The following is an 18,339-nucleotide window of genomic DNA, read 5'->3' as shown; positions in this document are numbered from 1 at the left end:
AGAGATGAGAAACAATAAAGGCAAGAAGACACTTGGAGTGGTGTACAGCCCCCTTAACAGTAACCACACAGTAGGATGGGGTATAAAGGAAGAAATAATGGGATGTTGTCAGAAAGGTACAGCAATAACATGGGGGATTTTAACCTATACGTAGACTGGAAAAATCAGATGGGAAAAGATAGCCTAGATGAAGAATTCATAGAATATTTTCGGGATGGTTCCTTGGAACAGTATGTTCTAGCGCCAACCTGAAAGCAGGCTAAACTAGACCTGGTATTGTGCAATAAGATAGGATTAATTAATGACCTTAGTGAAGGTGCCCCTAGGTAGCAGCGAACATAATATGATTGAAGTTGACATTTAATTTGAGGGAGAGAAGAGTGAGTCTAAGACTAGTATTTTAAACTTAAATAAGGCAATTCTGAAGGTATGAAAGCAGAGCTAGCTAAAGTGAATTGGCAAATTAGGTTAAGGGATAGGTCAGTAGAAATGCAGTGGCAGATATTTAAGTTGATATTTCAGAATACACAGAATAGGTACATTCCAACGAGAAAGAAAAATTTCAAGGGGAAGACCCACTATCCTTGATTAACTAAAAAAGTTAAAAATAGTATCAACCTTAAAGAAAAAACGTATAATTGTGCAAAGATGGGTGGCAGATCAGAAGATTGGACAAAATATAAAAAACAGCAAGGAATGACTAAAATATTAATGAGGGGAAAATTAGAGTATAAGAGAAAGCTAGCTAGAAATATAAAGACAGATAGTAGGAGTTTCTATAGATATTTTAAAAATAGTTAATAAAGTTGGTCCTATGGAAAGTGAGTCTGGGAATTAACATGGAAAATAAGGGGATGTCGGATGAATTGATTAGTATTTCGCATTTGTCTTCGTTATGTGAAGATCCAACGTACTAGAAATAGCTGTAAATGGAACTCAAGAAAATTACAATCACCAGGGTTGTGGTACAGAGTAAATTGTTGGAGCTGCGGCTGACAAGTCCCTGGGTCCAGATGGACTTCATCCTAGGGCCTTAAAAGAAGTGGCAAGTAAGATAGTTGGTTTTACTTTTCCAAAATTCCCTAGATTTGGGGATAGTTCATTCGATTGGAAAATAGCAAATCTAACTCCTTTATTCAAAAGGGAGGGAGACAGAAAACAAAAAACAAAAAACTACAGGCCAGTTAGCTTAACATCTGTCAAAGGAAAAATGTTAGAAGCTATTGTTAAAGACACAATAGCAGGGCACTTAGATAAATTCAAGGTAATCAGGCAGAGTCAACATGGTTTTGTGAGAGGGAAATCAAGTTTAACCAATCTATTGGCATTTTTTGAAGAAGTAACTTGTACTGTGGATAAAAGGATGTACTCTACTGTGGATATACTGTACTTAGATTTCCAGAAGGCATTTGATAAAGGTGTCACAACAAAGGTTATTGCGGAAAATAAAAGCTCATGGTGTAGGGGGTGACATATTGGCATGGATAGAAAATTGGCCAGCTAAGAGGAAACAGAAAAGGCATAAAGGGTCATTTTCTGGTTGGCAAGATGTAACAAGTGGAATGCCACAGGGATCAGTGCCAGGACCTCAACTGTTTACAATTTATATAAATGACTTAGAAGAAGGGACCAAAGGTTTGGTTGCTAATTTGCTGATGACACAAAGATAGGTAGGATGGTAGGTTGTGAAGAAAACATAGAGTGCACAAGGGGACATAGATAGGTTAAGTGGTTGGACAAAAATCTGGCAAATGGAGTATAATGTGTAATGTGAGAAAATGTGGAATTGTCCATTTTGGCAGGAAGAATAAAAAAGCATACTATTATATGGTGAGAGATTGCAGAGCTCAGAGATTCAGAGGGATCTGGATATCCTAGTGCATGAATCACAAAAGGTTAGTATGCAGGTACAGCAAGTAATTAGAAAAGTTAATATAATGTTATTGTTTATTGAGAGGAATTGAATACAAAAATGGTGAGATAATGCTTCAGTTATACAGGGCGTTGGTGAGATCACCTCTGGTGTACTGTGTACAGTATTGGTCTCCATAGTTAAGGAAGGATGTAAATTGTTGGGAGCGGTTCAGGGAAGGTTTACCAGATTAATAACTGGAATGTGCAGGTTGTTTTACAAGGAGAGGCTGGACAGGCTAGGCTTGTATCCACTGGAGTTTAGAAGACTAAGAGGTGACTTATTGAAACATAAAAGATCCTGAGGGGTTTTGACAGGGTGGATGTGGAGAGGATGTTTCCTCTTGTGGGAGAATCTAGAACTAGAGGCCATTGTTTAAAAATAAGGGGCCAGCCATTTAAGGCAGAGATGAGGAGAAATATTTTCTCTCAGAAGGTTGAGAGTCTGAAATTCTCTTCCTTAAAAGGTGGTGGAAGCAGAGTGTTTGAATATTTTTAAGGTGGAGCTAGATAGATTTTTCATTCACAAAGGGGTGAAAATGTTATCGATGGTACACGGGAATGTGGAGTTGAGATTACAGTCAGATCAGCTATGATCTTATTGAGTGGTGGAGCAGACTCGAGGGGTCATGTGGCCTACTCCTGCTCCTGATTAGTATGTTACCACCTCAACAAATATCAATGAGCAGCTCAGTTTTAAATGAGTATGCGGTACTTTTCTGGTAAAATAGAAAAATGTAATAATCCATGAGAGAACATCAATAAAATTTTAGAATTCAAATTTTTAAACCAACATTAATTGCAGCTAATTGGGTCTTCTGCAACAAGGACTCTGTCTTCAGGGCATCAGAAGCTGTGCAGAGGTAACCAGAAGAATATCAGCAAAGTACATTACGTAATCAGGGAATTAAGGAATATATATTAAATAAATCTTAATTGCGACTTCTTTCAAAATTTCTCAATTGCTGAAAGCATTATAATCCAGATTCCTTAGGGAGCACTCCAAATTAATTTATGTGTTCACATACAATATGACTCATGCAGTCTTAACATAGCTAGTTTAATGTTGAATTGATTCAAATGATAGTATGATTTTGAACAGCAATTTTGTTACTTCATAATTTTCCTGATTGTATTCCACACAATTGGGGCAGTTGGTCGAAAGCCAACAGCATTTCCCTGGGCTGACGCCCAAATTCTGACCCACAATAAAGTTTCCAGCACCTTTTGCGCTAAATGCTGGGAGTAGCACTCCTGTTGCTTCTAGCCCCATATCAAAATAATTTTTTTAAAATTACTTCTTTGGTCCATTGAAGACCATGGTATAGGTTTCATGTAGATCAGATAATGCTCACACCTGGCTCCTGCTCGGCTAAATTTCTTGAAACTTACACTCAAAGGGCATTTCATCTGTTTTAAGTGGGCACAATGGACACTGGGCAATTGCTTCACCAATATGACATCACTTGGACTCAGATCAGGTGTAGAATGTTGTTCACCAAATGGACGCAGACTAATTCCACCCCCACAACCAGCCAGCACTGTGTTCAGCTTTGGTCCCTGTGCTCAGTGAAGGAATTGGGACTGTTAGTTATGAGGGGACCTTCTGCAGGTTATTTAGCTTGGAGACATGCACCTTTAGATGGGATACGATTAAGTTTTAACAATGATGAACCAATTGGAGACAGTTTAGGCAGGTAGTGTATTGGAAATGAATAGGAGGAAAGTATTTTTTCCCATGGTGTAACTTCAGTTTAAGAACCTTACTTATTTGTTCTTCCACTCAATTGACTGCTCCGCTCTGTGCTGTTCCCATTCTATGCTCTTGCTGCAGCTACGAGCTCTGAAAAATGGAACCCCCCACCCTTCCCCTGCCAAGCCTCAGTCTCCTGCTTCCTAGCCCACTTCTCATCCTCATTGCTCCCTGTACCCCCATCTTTCTGCCCCTGGTTTCAGAGCCCTGTCCTGATATGCTCAAGTGTCTCCACCCACCCAACTAAGTAAGGCACGCAATGTTATGTGGAAGAAGTTTATTGCCATTCAGAAATTTAGATACACCTCTCACTGAAATTCCAGTATGCATTGTTAAATTCGTAGAGTTAAATAATTGCTGCCTGCTCATCTTAGTCCAAGGGTTCTCTCTGTTAGCTTCTAGAAAGTACTCTATAAACTGAGTCAATCAAATTGATTAAGAATTCTGACAGTAGTCACGTGCAGATTCAGCAGTTCAGAGAAGTCCAAGGCTGGCTCGTAATTGGGTCACCGGCTTCATAATAATTGGGGTGAGCTGCTAACACTGTGCCTCCAGCAGCAGTTCACCTGCATTACTGACAAATGAAAATTACTGCTTTCAGGGAACATCAGGGGCAAATGATGCAAACTTCCATTAAAGATAACAGTGGCAGTCATGGTTCTCCCATCAGTGGGAAACTGCAAGGCATCTTCTTTAGCTGCAACACTGAATTCAACACTGGAAAACCTCCGCATGATTCACCTTACGGGAGGCACCGCTATCAGATTCCTGCCAGCAACCTCTTCAACCAGAACACTAACCTCTATTTTGGTGATTTTTATTGTATGTATACAGCATACCACTACATCATTCTTGTTATTGCACCTATGGGATCAGAGGGAGATGAATTCTGCAAGCAGCGACTTCCTCAGCTAAATATTGCAGACAACAAATTCCTGACATGCACTGAGGAGGATGATAGGCTTGTTTATCATCATGCCCAGGATGCTATTTTAGAAATTATCTACACTGACCCAGTGGATCTCTCTCTTGGTAGCGTGGCTGAGATCAGTGGCCATCAGCTAATGAGTTTATCCACAGCAAATGCAAAAAAAGATCCTAGCTGCAAGACTTGTAACATTAGTGCTGGACGTTAACTGAACAATCTACAATTTTCACATTACTGACAATATAGTTTTCATTTTGTGTTATTTCAGTTCTTTCCTCTTGAAAGCACGCATATATGCAGCTTTTCACCAAAAGCTTATCCGCTGGTTGATTTATTTACTGAAACATCCATTTTACAGAATATGTAAATGTCTGTTTCTTTTTGTGAGATACTTCATAAAGTTGCTGCAAAGTTCCTGCTTTAAGAGAAAGTACAATTGATATTAATGTGCTCTTGCAAAGCAAAACAATTAGCTTATTTTGTAGTGTTCTAAAACAAATATTTAACCTGAATGAACAACTATCGATTGGAATAAGCATGAAGGTTACAGTGGCAGCATGACTTTATCTTGCAAAATAGAAATACAGTACTTCCGACTTGTTCATTGTGTTCACGTTACTTGTAATAACTAGTTAATAAGAAACATTTTAAATTGCTGTATTTGAAGAAAATAAATGTAATACAATAGAAAAATATTTGTATTTGTACTGTTCAAAAAGATTTACAGTTCAGTGGATGATCAACTACAGAGCATTTTGTAGTAATTTGACAGTGTTATGAAACCATATTACTCCTAAAAAATTAAATGGCTGTAACATGCAGACATTACTATCCTATTTATTACATTCCAACACCTCATTAAGTTCATTAGAATTTTTCTTACAAAGCTACACTGCTTCCTACTGCTTCCTACAAAGAAATACAAAGTGCCAGCATTATCTGGGTTAACCAAACAGTAGCTTATAATTTAGCAGTTGTTTTTCCCCATTTATAGTCAGTTTGGAACAATGAAGTGTTTTGAATGGTCCACAACAAGGAAAACTCAAATTACAACTAAGAAATAGTAAATTAACAGTATATTTTAAACATTGCTTCCAAATTTAATTTTTGAATTTTGTAGAATATGAAATGGGGATTTTATAGGATGGCACAAATTAAGAATGTGAGTTAAATTCTCTCACTACCAATAATGATTTTGAACAAATGCTTCCAGTCTAGGATAAAGCTACTGCTTTGTGCTGCTTCAGTTGAGTGTAGATAATAGCATGCCTGAACCAAGCAAAGAAACTCAGTGTTCAATTCCATTTATATGGAAGTTCAGGTTTAGCTACAAATATTTTTGGCAAAAGTTACATGTATACATTCATTAGCATTGCAAAAGAAGTAAACTCAAAATGAGTGCAGTTCAAATAAACATTTAAAAAACACAAAAAGCCTTGACCAGACAGTGGCAACTTAAAGTTCTACAGGATTGGCAGCACCAAAGGCCAACAAACAACTAGACACTTTTAAAAATGGCTGGCTTCAAGTCATTGAGGGATAAGCTTAAGGAAATTGATTGAAAGAGTGCTAAGTTGTATTCTACCTCAGATAGGGATGAATTAAACACCATTCAAAAGTATCTGGGTAAATCCATAAACAATCCAAGGTGAAGAAAATATAAAACTTGTAAATAACATGGTAAGTTGGGGATGCATTGGAAGCTTCTGAAACACATTGCGCCATAATTTGCTGTGGAAATGAATCTAATGGCAGTTAGACTTACCATTGCACCTGCTTTAAGTTTTTACATTGCAGGTTTCTGAAAATGTAAGCTGATAACATCGCAGTGAGGGAAATTGGTCATCTAAGACCTCAGTGAACAGGGCAAGCAACCATGTATTTCAGTGCTAGTGGGGTTGACTAGCTGTAATTAACATAATTAAAACCGTACTTGGACTGAAATAGACAAGACTTAACCTTCTCTGCCGAGCTTAGTTAATATCTACCACAATTTTACAAGTTTAACCATGCATTTACTCCTCACCTGCAGTTGCTATACACTTTGTGCATAAATAACAGCAAGCAATATTAGCTCAAAAGCAAATTATAGCTCAGCAGTACTATCACAGTAAGAAGGGAGTTAGAGAAGAAGAACATGAAAATGATACTAGTGGACCTGAAACAGGTTGAAAATAATTCATGCACTCTTATGACTATTCAGTAATCAGAAATGAAATAGGCTGAACGTGATCAAATGGATGAAGGTCTGAGACACACATGGGTTCAAAATAAAAGGGATGAAACCTGAAAGATGCTGCTAGACATCCTGTGAACACTGGGGAGATCTTGCTACAGTGAAAGCAAGTTATTCCAATACAACAGACTTGACAAACAACTATAAACCCAAATGGTTTTTACATCCCTGGAAATAAGCAGCAGTTCAGAACGGCTCCTTCCAACAAAAGATCATTGACCTGAAACATTAGCTGTTTTTCTCTCCGCAGGTGTTGAATATTGCCAGCATTTTCCGTTTTTATTTCAGATTTCCAGCATTAACAGTATTTCACTTCTGGTTTTTACATCCCTTACCAAGTGAAATAATGGAATTTGTTATCAAGATAAATTGAAGATTACCTGTACAATATTAACCTACTTAATTTGAGGAAATGACATACCAAGCAGACTGCAAAAAGCCTTACTGCATTGAGCTAATCAAAAAAGCTGACAGAATTCTACATGGAAGACTGCTCCTTAAATTTAAAGTGATCAAAATTCAAAATAAAACCTGACAATGGATAAGAAGCAGCTGGTACTTGTTTGGGGAGTGACTGGAGAGTGGGCAAGTGAAGTATTCAAAGGATTGGTACTGGGAATGAATGGCATTGCAAACTACTGTTTCTAATTTTATATTAAACTGGGGAGACAGTGGCATAATGGTAATGTCATTGGACTAGTGATTCAGATGCCCAAGCTAATGCTCTGGGCAAATGGGTTCAAATCCCATCATGGCAGCTGGTGGGAATTTAAGTTGTTAATAAAAACTGGAATAAAAATATAGTTTCAGTGCTGATGACTGTGAAACTATCATCAATTGTTATAAAAGCCCATCTGGTTCATTAACTTCTTTTAGTGAAGGAAATCTGCCATCCTTACCTAGTCTGGCGTAAATGCGCCTCCAGACCCACAGCAATGTGGTTGACTCTTAACTGTGCTCTAAAGTGGTCAAGCAAACCACTCAGTTCAAGGGCAATTAGGGATGGGCAACAAATACTGGCTTTGCCAGGAATGCCCACATCCCATAAAGGATTTTTTAAAAAAAATTAATGACTTGAATATATAAGTGCAAAGTGGTCAAATTCATCGATAATACCAAATGACTGAGGAGCAGCCAAAGATCAATTAAAAAATAGACTGTGATAAAGGAACTTTGGGTTCTTTTTGGATCATGAACTCAGATAGCTCAAATGGCTTCTTTCATTTATCTTGTGACATAACAGCTTTTCAATAAACAATGGATTGCTGAAAGGATGAATTAAATTAGTTTAAGTAAGTCAAACCTTAATGACACATAGACCTTTAAGATGCTGCAGGAACATTACGCATGCAAAAATATGCCTATTTCAGAATGATACACTTTATGAATGTCCTAAATTACAAAACATTACAAACATTTTTCAGCAAATAATTACCAAAAATATAAATGACATTTCTAGTGGACAATATAAAGGGATGTCAATCCCTAACTTGAATCTGAAATAGTTAAAGAGCTGCAACTTGACCCTGTTTCAAATGGCCACAAAGAAGATTGGGATTGGAGTCCAAACAATTATAAATTCACTTTGAATTTCCTTTTTAATCCTTTCAATAATCAAACAAGAAATGGCAATCTTTGTATTTAAACTGTAATTGACTACTCAATGTGATAAAAACTGAAGAAACCATCAAAACACACGAGCAAAAAAAGGCAGGCTGTTTTTTTTTGGTTGTACATGACACACTTTTTTTCAGTTCACAATGACATAAATAAAGTGCTATGGTGTCTCACATGGAGACCATCAAATAAATGTCTCCCTCCTAAACATGTGCCTTGCCGAGAAATAATTCAACTATTCTGAGTTCATCATTGTCCAGAATAGGGTCTATTTCATAAAATTCTCAAAGCTACCTACTCAAAAATATCATCAGTGCATCTTGTAACGTTTGTTGTCATTAGTGACAGTGACTCTGATTAGTTGCTCGGCAACCCTAGTGTTCATTTTTGTAGTCACGGTTGGAATTTGCAGACTTCAGTGAATAATAAAGTGCAGCCAAGTGTTTCTATGGCACAAATGAGAGGATGAAGTATCCAGAGCTTTAGAAAGGGTTGAATAATTTCATCTGGTTCAATTAAGGGCAAGAAAATTGTCTTCTGTATGAGGTTTGTCTTTAAGAACTCAAGACAGCTTTGGAGCCATCGTGCTTAGTTATGAGTACCTCCAACAAACGAAGTTTGGCTTTTATATGCTTGTACTCGCTGTATTCTTCAGCCATTGGTATGCGATCTTCTTTCAGTACATTCCTGCAAGAAAATTCTCTGTGATTATCATTTATAGGGAACACACATAAAATAATAAATAATAATAAAAGGGTTAATTAAAACTGCGTGCCACAGAGTGAGGCTATTTGCCTGCAATTACATTCCTCCAAAATGAGCTTCCGGTCTCAGCTCTACTGGCAATACAGTAAAGAAAGTTAAGAGCAGGTGTATCTCCACAGGGAGGTAAGAGGAATTGCTCCTCTTGGCTTGAATTCCAGGGCAACAGGAAGAAACAAATACAAAATAGAAAAAAATATTGTTACTTCTCATTGTCCTATGGAGAACCTTACTCATCTAACCATTGAAACAGGAGCAGACTGTTTGAAATACTGAGCAAGCTGTGCCATTTTGTTAGCTCTAGCTTTTGAATTTGGTTTCTTACCCTTCCTCGCTACCCCTCAATACATTTATTTACAAATTTCTGCCCCTCTTTTGAATCTCTCAGTTTGATTTAAAATGACCTTGAGCAGATCTTTCCACCTTCTCATAACCTTTTGCCTAAAGAATTTTTCTGAGATTTGCTTTCAACTTGATTTCTAAAATTATACCCATTTGTTCCATATTCATCTTGAGCAAAAGTTGTTCCCTATCTAGGCTGACATTTCATTTACTTTAATCACCTCATGGCTAAATCCCTTCATCTCGGAGTATTATTCCAGTGAATCGCCTCCAGATTATTCTCCAAAGCCAATACATCCTTCATTAAATGGGTTCTCAAAATTGAACATAATGGACCAAAACTGATCTACTGGCACAATTAAGGCTTTTGTGTCACATTTGTGGGGCCAGTGGAGCATGGACTAACTGGCCTATATTGTCCAGATAATCTGAAGCAGCTATCACCAGTCAACAATGTAACCTAGCCTGGCTGTGCACAGTAACACTATATGGGGAAATTGTAATCTGGCCAGCAGGTACAAATTAAAGGGATGTACACTGTAAAGGGTGAGAGTAGAAACTTAACATTAAACTCCTGGAATGGTTGGGGTGTGTGTGTGTGCGCGCGCGCCTGTGCTGAGCGATGCTGTGTGGGAGACTGTGTGTGTGTGTGTGTGTGTGTGTGTGTTCGTGTTCTGAGCGGTGCTGCATGTGTGTGTATGTATGTTTATGTGTGTGTATGTTCTGAGCGGTGCAGTCTGTGTGTGTGTGTGTGTGTGTGTGTGCGCGCGCGCTGAGCAGTAGTGTGTGTGCGCGCTGAGTGGTGCTGTGTGTGTGTTTGTTTTTATGTATGTGTGTGTGTGCTGCGTGTGTGCATGTGCTGAGCGGTGCTCTGTGTGTGCGCGCGCTGAGTGGTGGTGGGGTGTGTGTCTGTGCTGAGCGATGCTTTGTATGTGTGTGTTTGTTTGCGTTTGTGTGTGCACGCTGTGCTGAGTGCTGTGTGTTACACTGTGCATTTCTGCTGAGCGATGGTGTGTGTGTGTGTGTGTTGAGCGGTTGTGTGTGGGTGTGTTCTGAGCGGTGCAATGTGCATGTGCTGAGAGGTGCTACGTGTGTGTATGTATGTTCTGAGCGCTGGTGTGTGAGTGTGTGTGTGTTTGTGCGCTGACTGGTGGGGTGTGTGTGTGTGTGTGCCTGTGCTGAGCGATGCTTTGTATATATATGTGTGTGTGTGCATGTGTCTTTGTGTGTGTGTGTATGTGTTCTGAGTGGTGGTGTGTGCGTGCATCTGCGTACGCTTGTGCTGTGGTGTCGTGTATGTATTCATGTACTGAGTGGTGCAGTGTGTTAGTATGTGCTGAGCAGTGCAATGTGTGTGTGTGCATGTGTTGAATGGTGCTGTGTGTGTATGCATGTGCTGAATGGTGCTGTGTATGTGCGTGTTTCTGTGTGTGTGCTGAGTGGTGCAACGTGCGTGTGCTGAGCGTGCTGCGTGTGTGTGTGCTGAGCGGTTATGTATGCGTGTGTGTGCTGAGCAGTGCTGTATGTGTCTGTGTGTGTATGTGTGTTTGTGCATATGCTGAGTGGTGTTTGTGCCCATGTATGCGTGTACATATGGATGTGTGATGAGTGGTGTAGTGTTAGTACATGTGCTGTGTGGTGCAGTTTGTGTGTGTGCACTTGTGCGCATGTGCTGAGTGGTGCTGTGTGTGTGTGTGTGTGTGTGTGTGTGTGTGTCTGTGTCTGTGTATGCTAAGCAGTGCTATGCGCATGTGTGTATGTGTCAGTGTGTGTGTGGCTGAGCGGCACAGAGTGTGTGTGTGTTTGTATATATGTCTTTTGAGAGGTGGTGTGTGTGTGCATCTGTGTGCACTTGTGCGGATTGGTGTCATGTGTGCGTGTGTGCACTTGTGTGCATGTGCTGAATAGTGCCGTGTATGTGTGTGTGTCTGTGTGCATGTGCTGAGTGGTGCAGTGTGTCTGTGTATGTGTGTGTTTATGTGTGCGCTTGTGCAGAATGGTGTGTGTGTGCGTGTGCTGAGTGGTGCAGTGTGTGTGTGTGAGTGCATATGTGTGTTTGTGCATATGCTGAGTGGTGGAGTGTGTGTGTGCCCGTGTGCATGTGTGTGTGTGCTGAGTGGTGCAGTGTTAGTGTATGTGCTGAGTAGTGCAGTGTTAGTGTATGTGCTGAGTGGTGTAGTTTGTGTGTGTGTGTGTGTGTGTGTGTGTGTGTGTACTGAGCGGTGCTGCGTGTGTGTATGTGCGCTGAGCAGTGCAATGTGTGTGGCTGTGCACGTGTGCTGATAGGTGTTGTGTGGGTGCCTGTGCTGAGCGATGCTGTGTGGGAGACTGTGCGCCTATGCTGAGCGGTGCTGCCTTTGAGCGTGCATGTGCGTGCGTTCTGAGTGCTGGTGTGTGTATGCATCTGTGTGCGTTTGTGCTGAGTGGTGCAGTGTGTGTACATGTGCTGAGCAGTGCAATGCGTGTGTGTGCACTTGTGTGCATGTGCTGAATGGTGCTGTGTGTGTGTATGCACATGCTGAATGGTGCTGTGTGTGCACGTGTGCTGAGTGGTTGTGTGTGTGTTCATCTGTGTGTGCTTGTGCTAAGTGGTGCTGTGTGCGTATGTGTGTGTGTGCTGAGCAGAGCAATGTCTGTGTGTGTGCATGTGCTGAGTGGTGCGTGAGTGTGTCCATGTGCGTGTGTGCTGAGTGGTGCAGTGTGCATGTGAGCAGTTGTGTGTGTGTGTGCTGAGCAGTGCAATGTGTGTGTGCGTGTGCTGAATGGTGGTGTGTGTGTATGCACGTGCTGAATGGTGCTGCGTATGTGCGTGTGTCTGTGTGTGCGTGTGCTGAGCGGTAGTGTGTGTGTGTGTGCATGTTCTGAGTGGTGCAGTCTGCGTGTGCTGAGCGTGTGTGTGCTGAGTGGTTGTGTATGTGTGTGTGCGCGCCCGTGTGCTGAGCAGTGCTGCATATGTGTGTGTGTGTGTGTGTGTGTGTGTGTGTTTGTGCATATGCTGAGTGGTGGAGTGTGTGTGCCCATATGTGCGTGTGCATGTGCGTATGTGCTGAGCGGTGCAGTGTTAGTGCATGTGCTGAGCAGTGCAGTTTGTGTGTGTGTGTGTGTGTGCTGAGCAGTGCAATGTGTGTGTGTGCGCATGTGCTGAGTGGTGCTGTGTGTATGTGTATGTATGTGTTCTGAGTGGTGGTGTGTGTGTTCATCTGTGTGTGCGCTTGTGCTGAGTGGTGCTGTGTGTGTGTTCTGAGCAGTGTGTGTGTGTGTGTCTGCTCTGAGCAGTGTGTGTGTGTGTCTGTATGTGCTATGCAGTGCAATGTGTGTGTGTGCATGTGCTGAGTGGTGCTGTGTATGTGTGCGCGTGCGTGTGCTGAATGGTGCAGTGTGCGTGTGTGAGCAGTTGTGCACCTGTGTGTGTGTGTGCGTGTGCTGAGCAGTGCTGCATGTGAGTGCGTGTGTGTATATGTGTGTTTGTGCATATGCTGAGTGATGCAGTGTGTTTGTGCCCATGTGTGTGTGTGCATGTGTATGTGTGATGAGTGCTGTAGTGTTAGTGAATATGCTTTGTGGTGCAGTTTGTGTGTGTGTGTACAATTGTGTGCATTTGCTGAGTGGTGCTGTGTGTACTAAGCAGTGCAGCGCTCGTGTGTGTGTGTGTGTGCGCGCGCATGCGCATGTGCTGAGCGGTGCAGTGTGTATGTATATGTGTTTGTGCATTTGCTGAGTGGTGCAGTGCTGTGCTCATGTGTGCGTCTATGCTGAATGGTGCTGCGTGTGTGCGTGTATGTGTTCTGAGTGGTGGTGTGTGTGTGCATCTGTGTGCGCGCTTGTGCTGAATGGTGCTGCGTCTGTATGCACGTGCTGAATGGTGTTGTATATGTGCATGTGTCTGTGTGTGCTGAGCAGTGCTGCATGTGTGTGTGTATGTGTCTGTGTGTGCTGAGCAGTGCTGCATGTATGTTTGTGTGTGTGTCTGTGCGTGCTGAGTGGTGCTGCGTGTATGTGTGTGTGTCTGTGCGTGCTGAGTGGTGCTGCGTGTATGTGTGTGTGTCTGTGTGTGCTGAGCGGTGCTGCGTGTATGTTAGTGTGTGTCTGTGCATGCTGAGCGGTGCTGCGTGTATGTGTGTCTGTGCATGCTGAGCGGTGCTCTGTGTGTGTGTGTCTGTGCAGTGCAATGTGTGTGTGTGCGTGTGCTAAGTGATGCTGTGTATGTATGTGTGTGTGTGCGCGTGTGCTGAGTGGTGCAGTGTGCATGTGTGAGCAGTTATGCATGTGCGTGTGCTGAGCAGTGCTACATGTGAGTGTGTGTGTGAATATGTGTTTGTGCATATGCTGAGTGGCAGTGTGTTTGTGCCCGTGTGTGTGTGTGCATGGGTGCTGACTAGTGTAGTGTTAGTTCATGTGCTGAGTGGTGCTGTGTGTGTGTGTGTTCTGAGCAGTGTGTGTGGGCGTGCATGCGCGCTGAGTATTGCAGTGCGCGTGTGTGAGCAGTTGTGCATCTGTGTGTGCGTGTGCTGAGCAGTGCTTCATGTGAGTGCGTGTGTGTATATGTGTGTTTACGCATATGATGAGTGATGCAGTGTGTTTGTGCCCATGTGTGCGTGTGTATGTGTGATGAGAGGTGCAGTGTTAGTGCATGTGTTTAGTGGTGCCGTTTGTGTGTGTGTGTGTGTGTGTGTGTGCGCACTTATGCGCATGTGCTGTGTGTGCTGAGCAGTGCTGCGCTCATGTGTGTGTGCGCACGTGTGCTGAGTGGTGCAGTACGTGTGTGTGTGTACGTGTTTGTGCATTTACTGAGTGGTGCAGTGCTGCGCTCGTGTGTGCGTCTATGCTGAACGGTGCTGCTTGTGTGTGTGTATGTGTGCGTGCGTGCGCACATGTGTGTGTTCTGAGTGGTGGTGTGTGTGTGCATCTGTGTGCCCTTGTGCTGAGTGGTGTCGTGTGTGTGTACTGAGCAGTGCAATGTCTGTGTGCACTTGTGTGCATGTGGTGAATGGTGCTGTGTGTGCGCGTGTGTCTGTGTGTGCGTGTGCTGAGCGGTTGTGTATGTGTTTGTGCGTGCATGTGTGCTAAGCAGTGCTGCATATGTGTGTGTGTGTGTTGAGTGGTGCAGTGTTAGTGTATGTGCTGAGTGGTGCAGTTTGTGTGTGTGCATTTATGTGCATGTACTGAGTGGTGCGGGGTGTGTGTGTGTGTGTGTGTGCTAAGCAGTGCTGTGCGCGTGTGTCAGTGTGTGTACGCGCATGTGCTGAGCAGTGCAGTGTCTGTGCACACGTGTGCGTGTGTGTCTGCTGAGCGGTGCTGTGTGTGTGCCTATGCTGAGCGGTGCTGCGTGTGTGTGCGCATGTTCTGAGTGGTGGTGTGTGCGTGTGCACGCGCATGTGCTGAGTGGTACAGTGTGCGTGTGCTGAGCAGTCGTGTGTGTGTGTGTGTGCTAAGCAGTGCTGCATACATGTGGGTGTGTCCATGTGTGTGTTGATGTGTGTTTGTGTTAATGCTGTCCGTGTGCGCGTGTGCGTGTGTTCTGAGTGGTGGTGTGTGTGTGCATCTGTGTGCGCTTGTGCTGAGTGGTGCAGTGTGTGTGTGCATGTGCTGAGCAGTGCACTGTGTGTGTGTGCACTTGTGTGCATGTGCTGAATGGTGCTGTGTGTGTGTGTGTGCTGAGCGGTTGTGTGTGTGCGTGTGTGTGCGCGTGTGTTAAACAGTGCTGCATGTGTGTGTGTGTGTGTTGAGTGGTGCAGTGTTAGTGTATGTGCTGAGTGGTGCAGTTTGTGTGCATGTGTGTGCACTTGTGTGCATGTACTGAGTGGTGCTGTGTATGTGCATGTGTGTGTGTGTGCATGTGCTGAGCGTGATGTTTGTGTGTGCTGAACAGTGCTGCATATGTGTGTGTATATATGTGTGTTTGTGCATATGCTGAGTGGTGGAGTGTGTGTGTGCCCATATGTGCGTGTGCATGTGTGTATGTGCTGAGTGCTGCAGTTTGTGTGCATGTACTGAGCGGTGCTGTGTGTGCACCTGCTGAGTGGTGCTGTGCATGTGCGCATGTGTGTGTGCATGTGCTGAGTGTGTGCTAAGCAGTGCTGCATATGTGTGTGTATATATACGTGTGTTTGTGCATATGCTGAGTGGTGCTGTGTGTGTATGCTGAGTGGCTCTGCGTGTGTGTGTGTGTATGTGTGTGTGTGTTCTGAGTGGTGCAGTGTTAGTGTATGTACTGAGTGGTGCTGTGTGTGTGTGCATGTGCTGAGTGGTGCTGTGTGTGTGTGTGTTTGTGTGTGTGTATGTATGTGTGTGTTCTGAGTGGTGTGTGTGTTCATCTGTGTGTGCGCTTGTGCTGAGTGGTGCCGTGTGTGTGTGTGTGTGCTGAGCAGTGCAATGTGTGTGTGCATGCACTGAGTGGTGCTGCGTGGGTGTGCACCTGCTGGGTGGTGCTGTGTATGTGTGTGTGTGTGCGCGCGCATGTGCTGAGCGGTGCAGTGTGCGTGTGTGAGCAGTTGTGTGTGTGCGCGTGTGCTGAGCAGTGCTGTACATGAGTATGTGTGTGTGTTTGTGCATATGCTGAGTGGTGGAGTGTGTGTGTGCCCATGTGTGTGTGTGCATGTGTGTGTGTGTGCTGAGTGGTGCAGTGTTAGTGTATGTACTGAGTTGTGCTGCATGTGAGTGTGCTGAACGGTGCTGCGTGCGTGTGTGTGTGTTCATCTGTGTGTGCGCTTGTGCAGAGTGGTACCATGTATCTGCGTGTGTGTGTGTGTGTGTGTTCTGAGTGGTGGTGTGTCTGTGTTCATCTGTGTGTGCGCTGGTGCTGAGTGGTGCCCCGTGTATGTATGTGTGTGTGTGCGCAGAGCAGTGCAATGTGTGTGTGCGCGCGTGTGCTGCTAGGTACTGTGTGTGTGCCTGTGCTGAGCGGTGCTGCCTGTGAGCATGCGTTCTGAGTGGTGGTGTGTGTATGCATCTGTGTGCGCTAGTGCTGAGTGGTGCAGTGTGTGTACATGTGCTGAGCAGTGCAATGCGTGAGTGTGCATGTGCTGAATGGTGCTGTGTGTGTGCGTGTGCATGTGCTGAGTGGTTGTGTGTGTGTGTGTGTGTGTGAGTTTGTGCACATGCTGAGTGGTGGTGTGTGTGTGTGCCCATTTGTGCATGTGTCTGTGTGCTGAGTGGTGCAGTTTGTGTGCACTTGTGTGCATGTACTGAATGATGCTGTGTGTGTGCACACCTGCTGAATGGTGCGGTGTATGTGTGCGCGCGCGTGTGCTGAGCAGTGCAGTGTGCGCGCGCGCGTACGTGTGCTGAGCAGTGCTGCATGTGAGTGTGTGTGTGTGCATGTGTTTGTGCATATGCTGTGTGCAATGTGTTTGTACCCGTGTGTGTGTGCATATGTATGTATGATAAGTGGTGTAGTGTTAGTGTATGTGCTGAGTGGGTGTATGTGTGTGCATGCACGCACCTGTGTTGGTGTGTGTGTGCGCTGAGTGGTTTTGTGTGTGTGTGTGTGTATATGTGTGTTCTGAGCTGTGTGTATGTGTTCTGAGCAGTGTGTGTATGTTCTGAGCAGTGTGTGTGTGTTCTGCGCAGAGTGTGTGTGTTCTGCGCAGAGTGTGTGTGTTCTGAGCTGTGTGTATGTTCTGAGCAGTGTGTGTATGTTCTGAGCAGTGTGTGTTCTGCGCAGAGTGTGTGTGTTCTGCGCAGAGTGTGTGTGTTCTGCGCAGAGTGTGTGTGTTCTGCGCAAAGTGTGTGTGTTCTGCGCAGAATGTGTGTGTCTGTGTGCATGTGTACATGTGTGTGTGCCTTTGTGTGCATGTGCTGAGCGATGCAGTGTATGTGTGCACATGCTGACTGGTGCTGTGTGTCTGTGTGTGCTGAGCGGTGCTGCATGTGTGTGTGCGTCTGTTCTGAGTGGTGCAGTGTGCATGTGCTGAGCGGTGCTCTGAGTGTGTGTGTGAGAGAGAGAGTGTGTACGCACTGAGCGGTGCTGAGTGGTGGTGTGTGTGTCAGTGCGCCGAGCGATGTGTGTGTGTCTTTCTGTGTGTGCTTGTGCTGAGCTTGTGTGTGTGTGTGTGTGGTGTGTGTGTTCTGAGTGGTGGTGCATGTTTAGTATGTGGGCTTTTGAGCATTAATCCTCAGCTCTTGTTTCACTTTCTAATAATTTTCAAATAATCAAAATTATCAAAAGTCTTTCATTCCTAATTATTTCTTTTTGAATGAAGTCTAGTTTTGCTGCTGACTTGCTAATATATTCTTCCAAAGCTGGTTGTGGCCCGATCGCAGGCAGCAGACCATTGCACAGCCACTCCCAGGCCCGCCCGCCCACTGAGGGATAAACTCTACCTGTGGGGAGAAAGACGTGGAAGGATATGTTGATAAGATTAGGTGAAGCTCTAACTTACCTTCCTGTTTGTTTGAAAAATTGCTCTTCAAACTCTCGGAGAACTTTGCGGAGTTTCTTCTTCTGTGATCGAGCTTCACGAAGCTGTTCCAACAATTCGGGTCTGTACAATAATAAATGCAAATTATTTGGCGCTGACCGATCGTCTGAATATGAATTTATGCCACACCATTATTGATGAGAGGAAAATAAGACATATACTCTCAAATTAAAGAAAAACGTACAGTTATAAAATGTGTTTCACAACCTCATGGCATCCCAAAGTGTTTCACAGCGAATAAATAAATCTCTATTTTGGGGTAGTCAAGAAGCAGAAGCATTAATTTATCCTCTGCAGTCTCCCATTGGCTGGGGCTCCAGAGGGAACTCCCATGATGGAATAGTGCCATGTGATCGTTGGAATCAACCTA

At 43.7% G+C, this 18,339-nt stretch overlaps 2 protein-coding genes across 2 annotated transcripts in view; one reads left to right on the top strand and one right to left on the bottom strand.

The window, feature by feature from the left end:
- Positions 1–5,926, top strand: part of phyhiplb (phytanoyl-CoA 2-hydroxylase interacting protein-like b) — a 52,261-nt gene extending 46,335 nt beyond the window's left edge. Inside the window, exon 5 of the mRNA XM_078565905.1 lies at positions 4,266–5,926. Within this exon, the coding sequence (XP_078422031.1) occupies positions 4,266–4,800 (535 nt within the window). The 3' untranslated portion in view covers positions 4,801–5,926. The remainder of the gene's footprint in view (positions 1–4,265) is intronic.
- The window catches only part of fam13c (family with sequence similarity 13 member C), a 54,354-nt gene continuing 41,287 nt past the window's right edge, over positions 5,273–18,339 (bottom strand). Inside the window, exons 10-11 of the mRNA XM_078565904.1 lie at positions 17,931–18,032; positions 5,273–9,132 (exon numbers count right to left, since the gene is read on the bottom strand). Of these exons, the coding sequence (XP_078422030.1) occupies positions 9,000–9,132; positions 17,931–18,032 (235 nt within the window). The 3' untranslated portion in view covers positions 5,273–8,999. The remainder of the gene's footprint in view (positions 9,133–17,930; positions 18,033–18,339) is intronic.

Source organism: Cetorhinus maximus, chromosome 20, assembly GCF_964194155.1.
Source record: "Cetorhinus maximus chromosome 20, sCetMax3.hap1.1, whole genome shotgun sequence".
NCBI lineage: Eukaryota > Metazoa > Chordata > Chondrichthyes > Lamniformes > Cetorhinidae > Cetorhinus > Cetorhinus maximus.
Note: the sequence above shows the minus strand (reverse complement) of the source record. Positions and strands in the feature narration are given on the sequence as shown.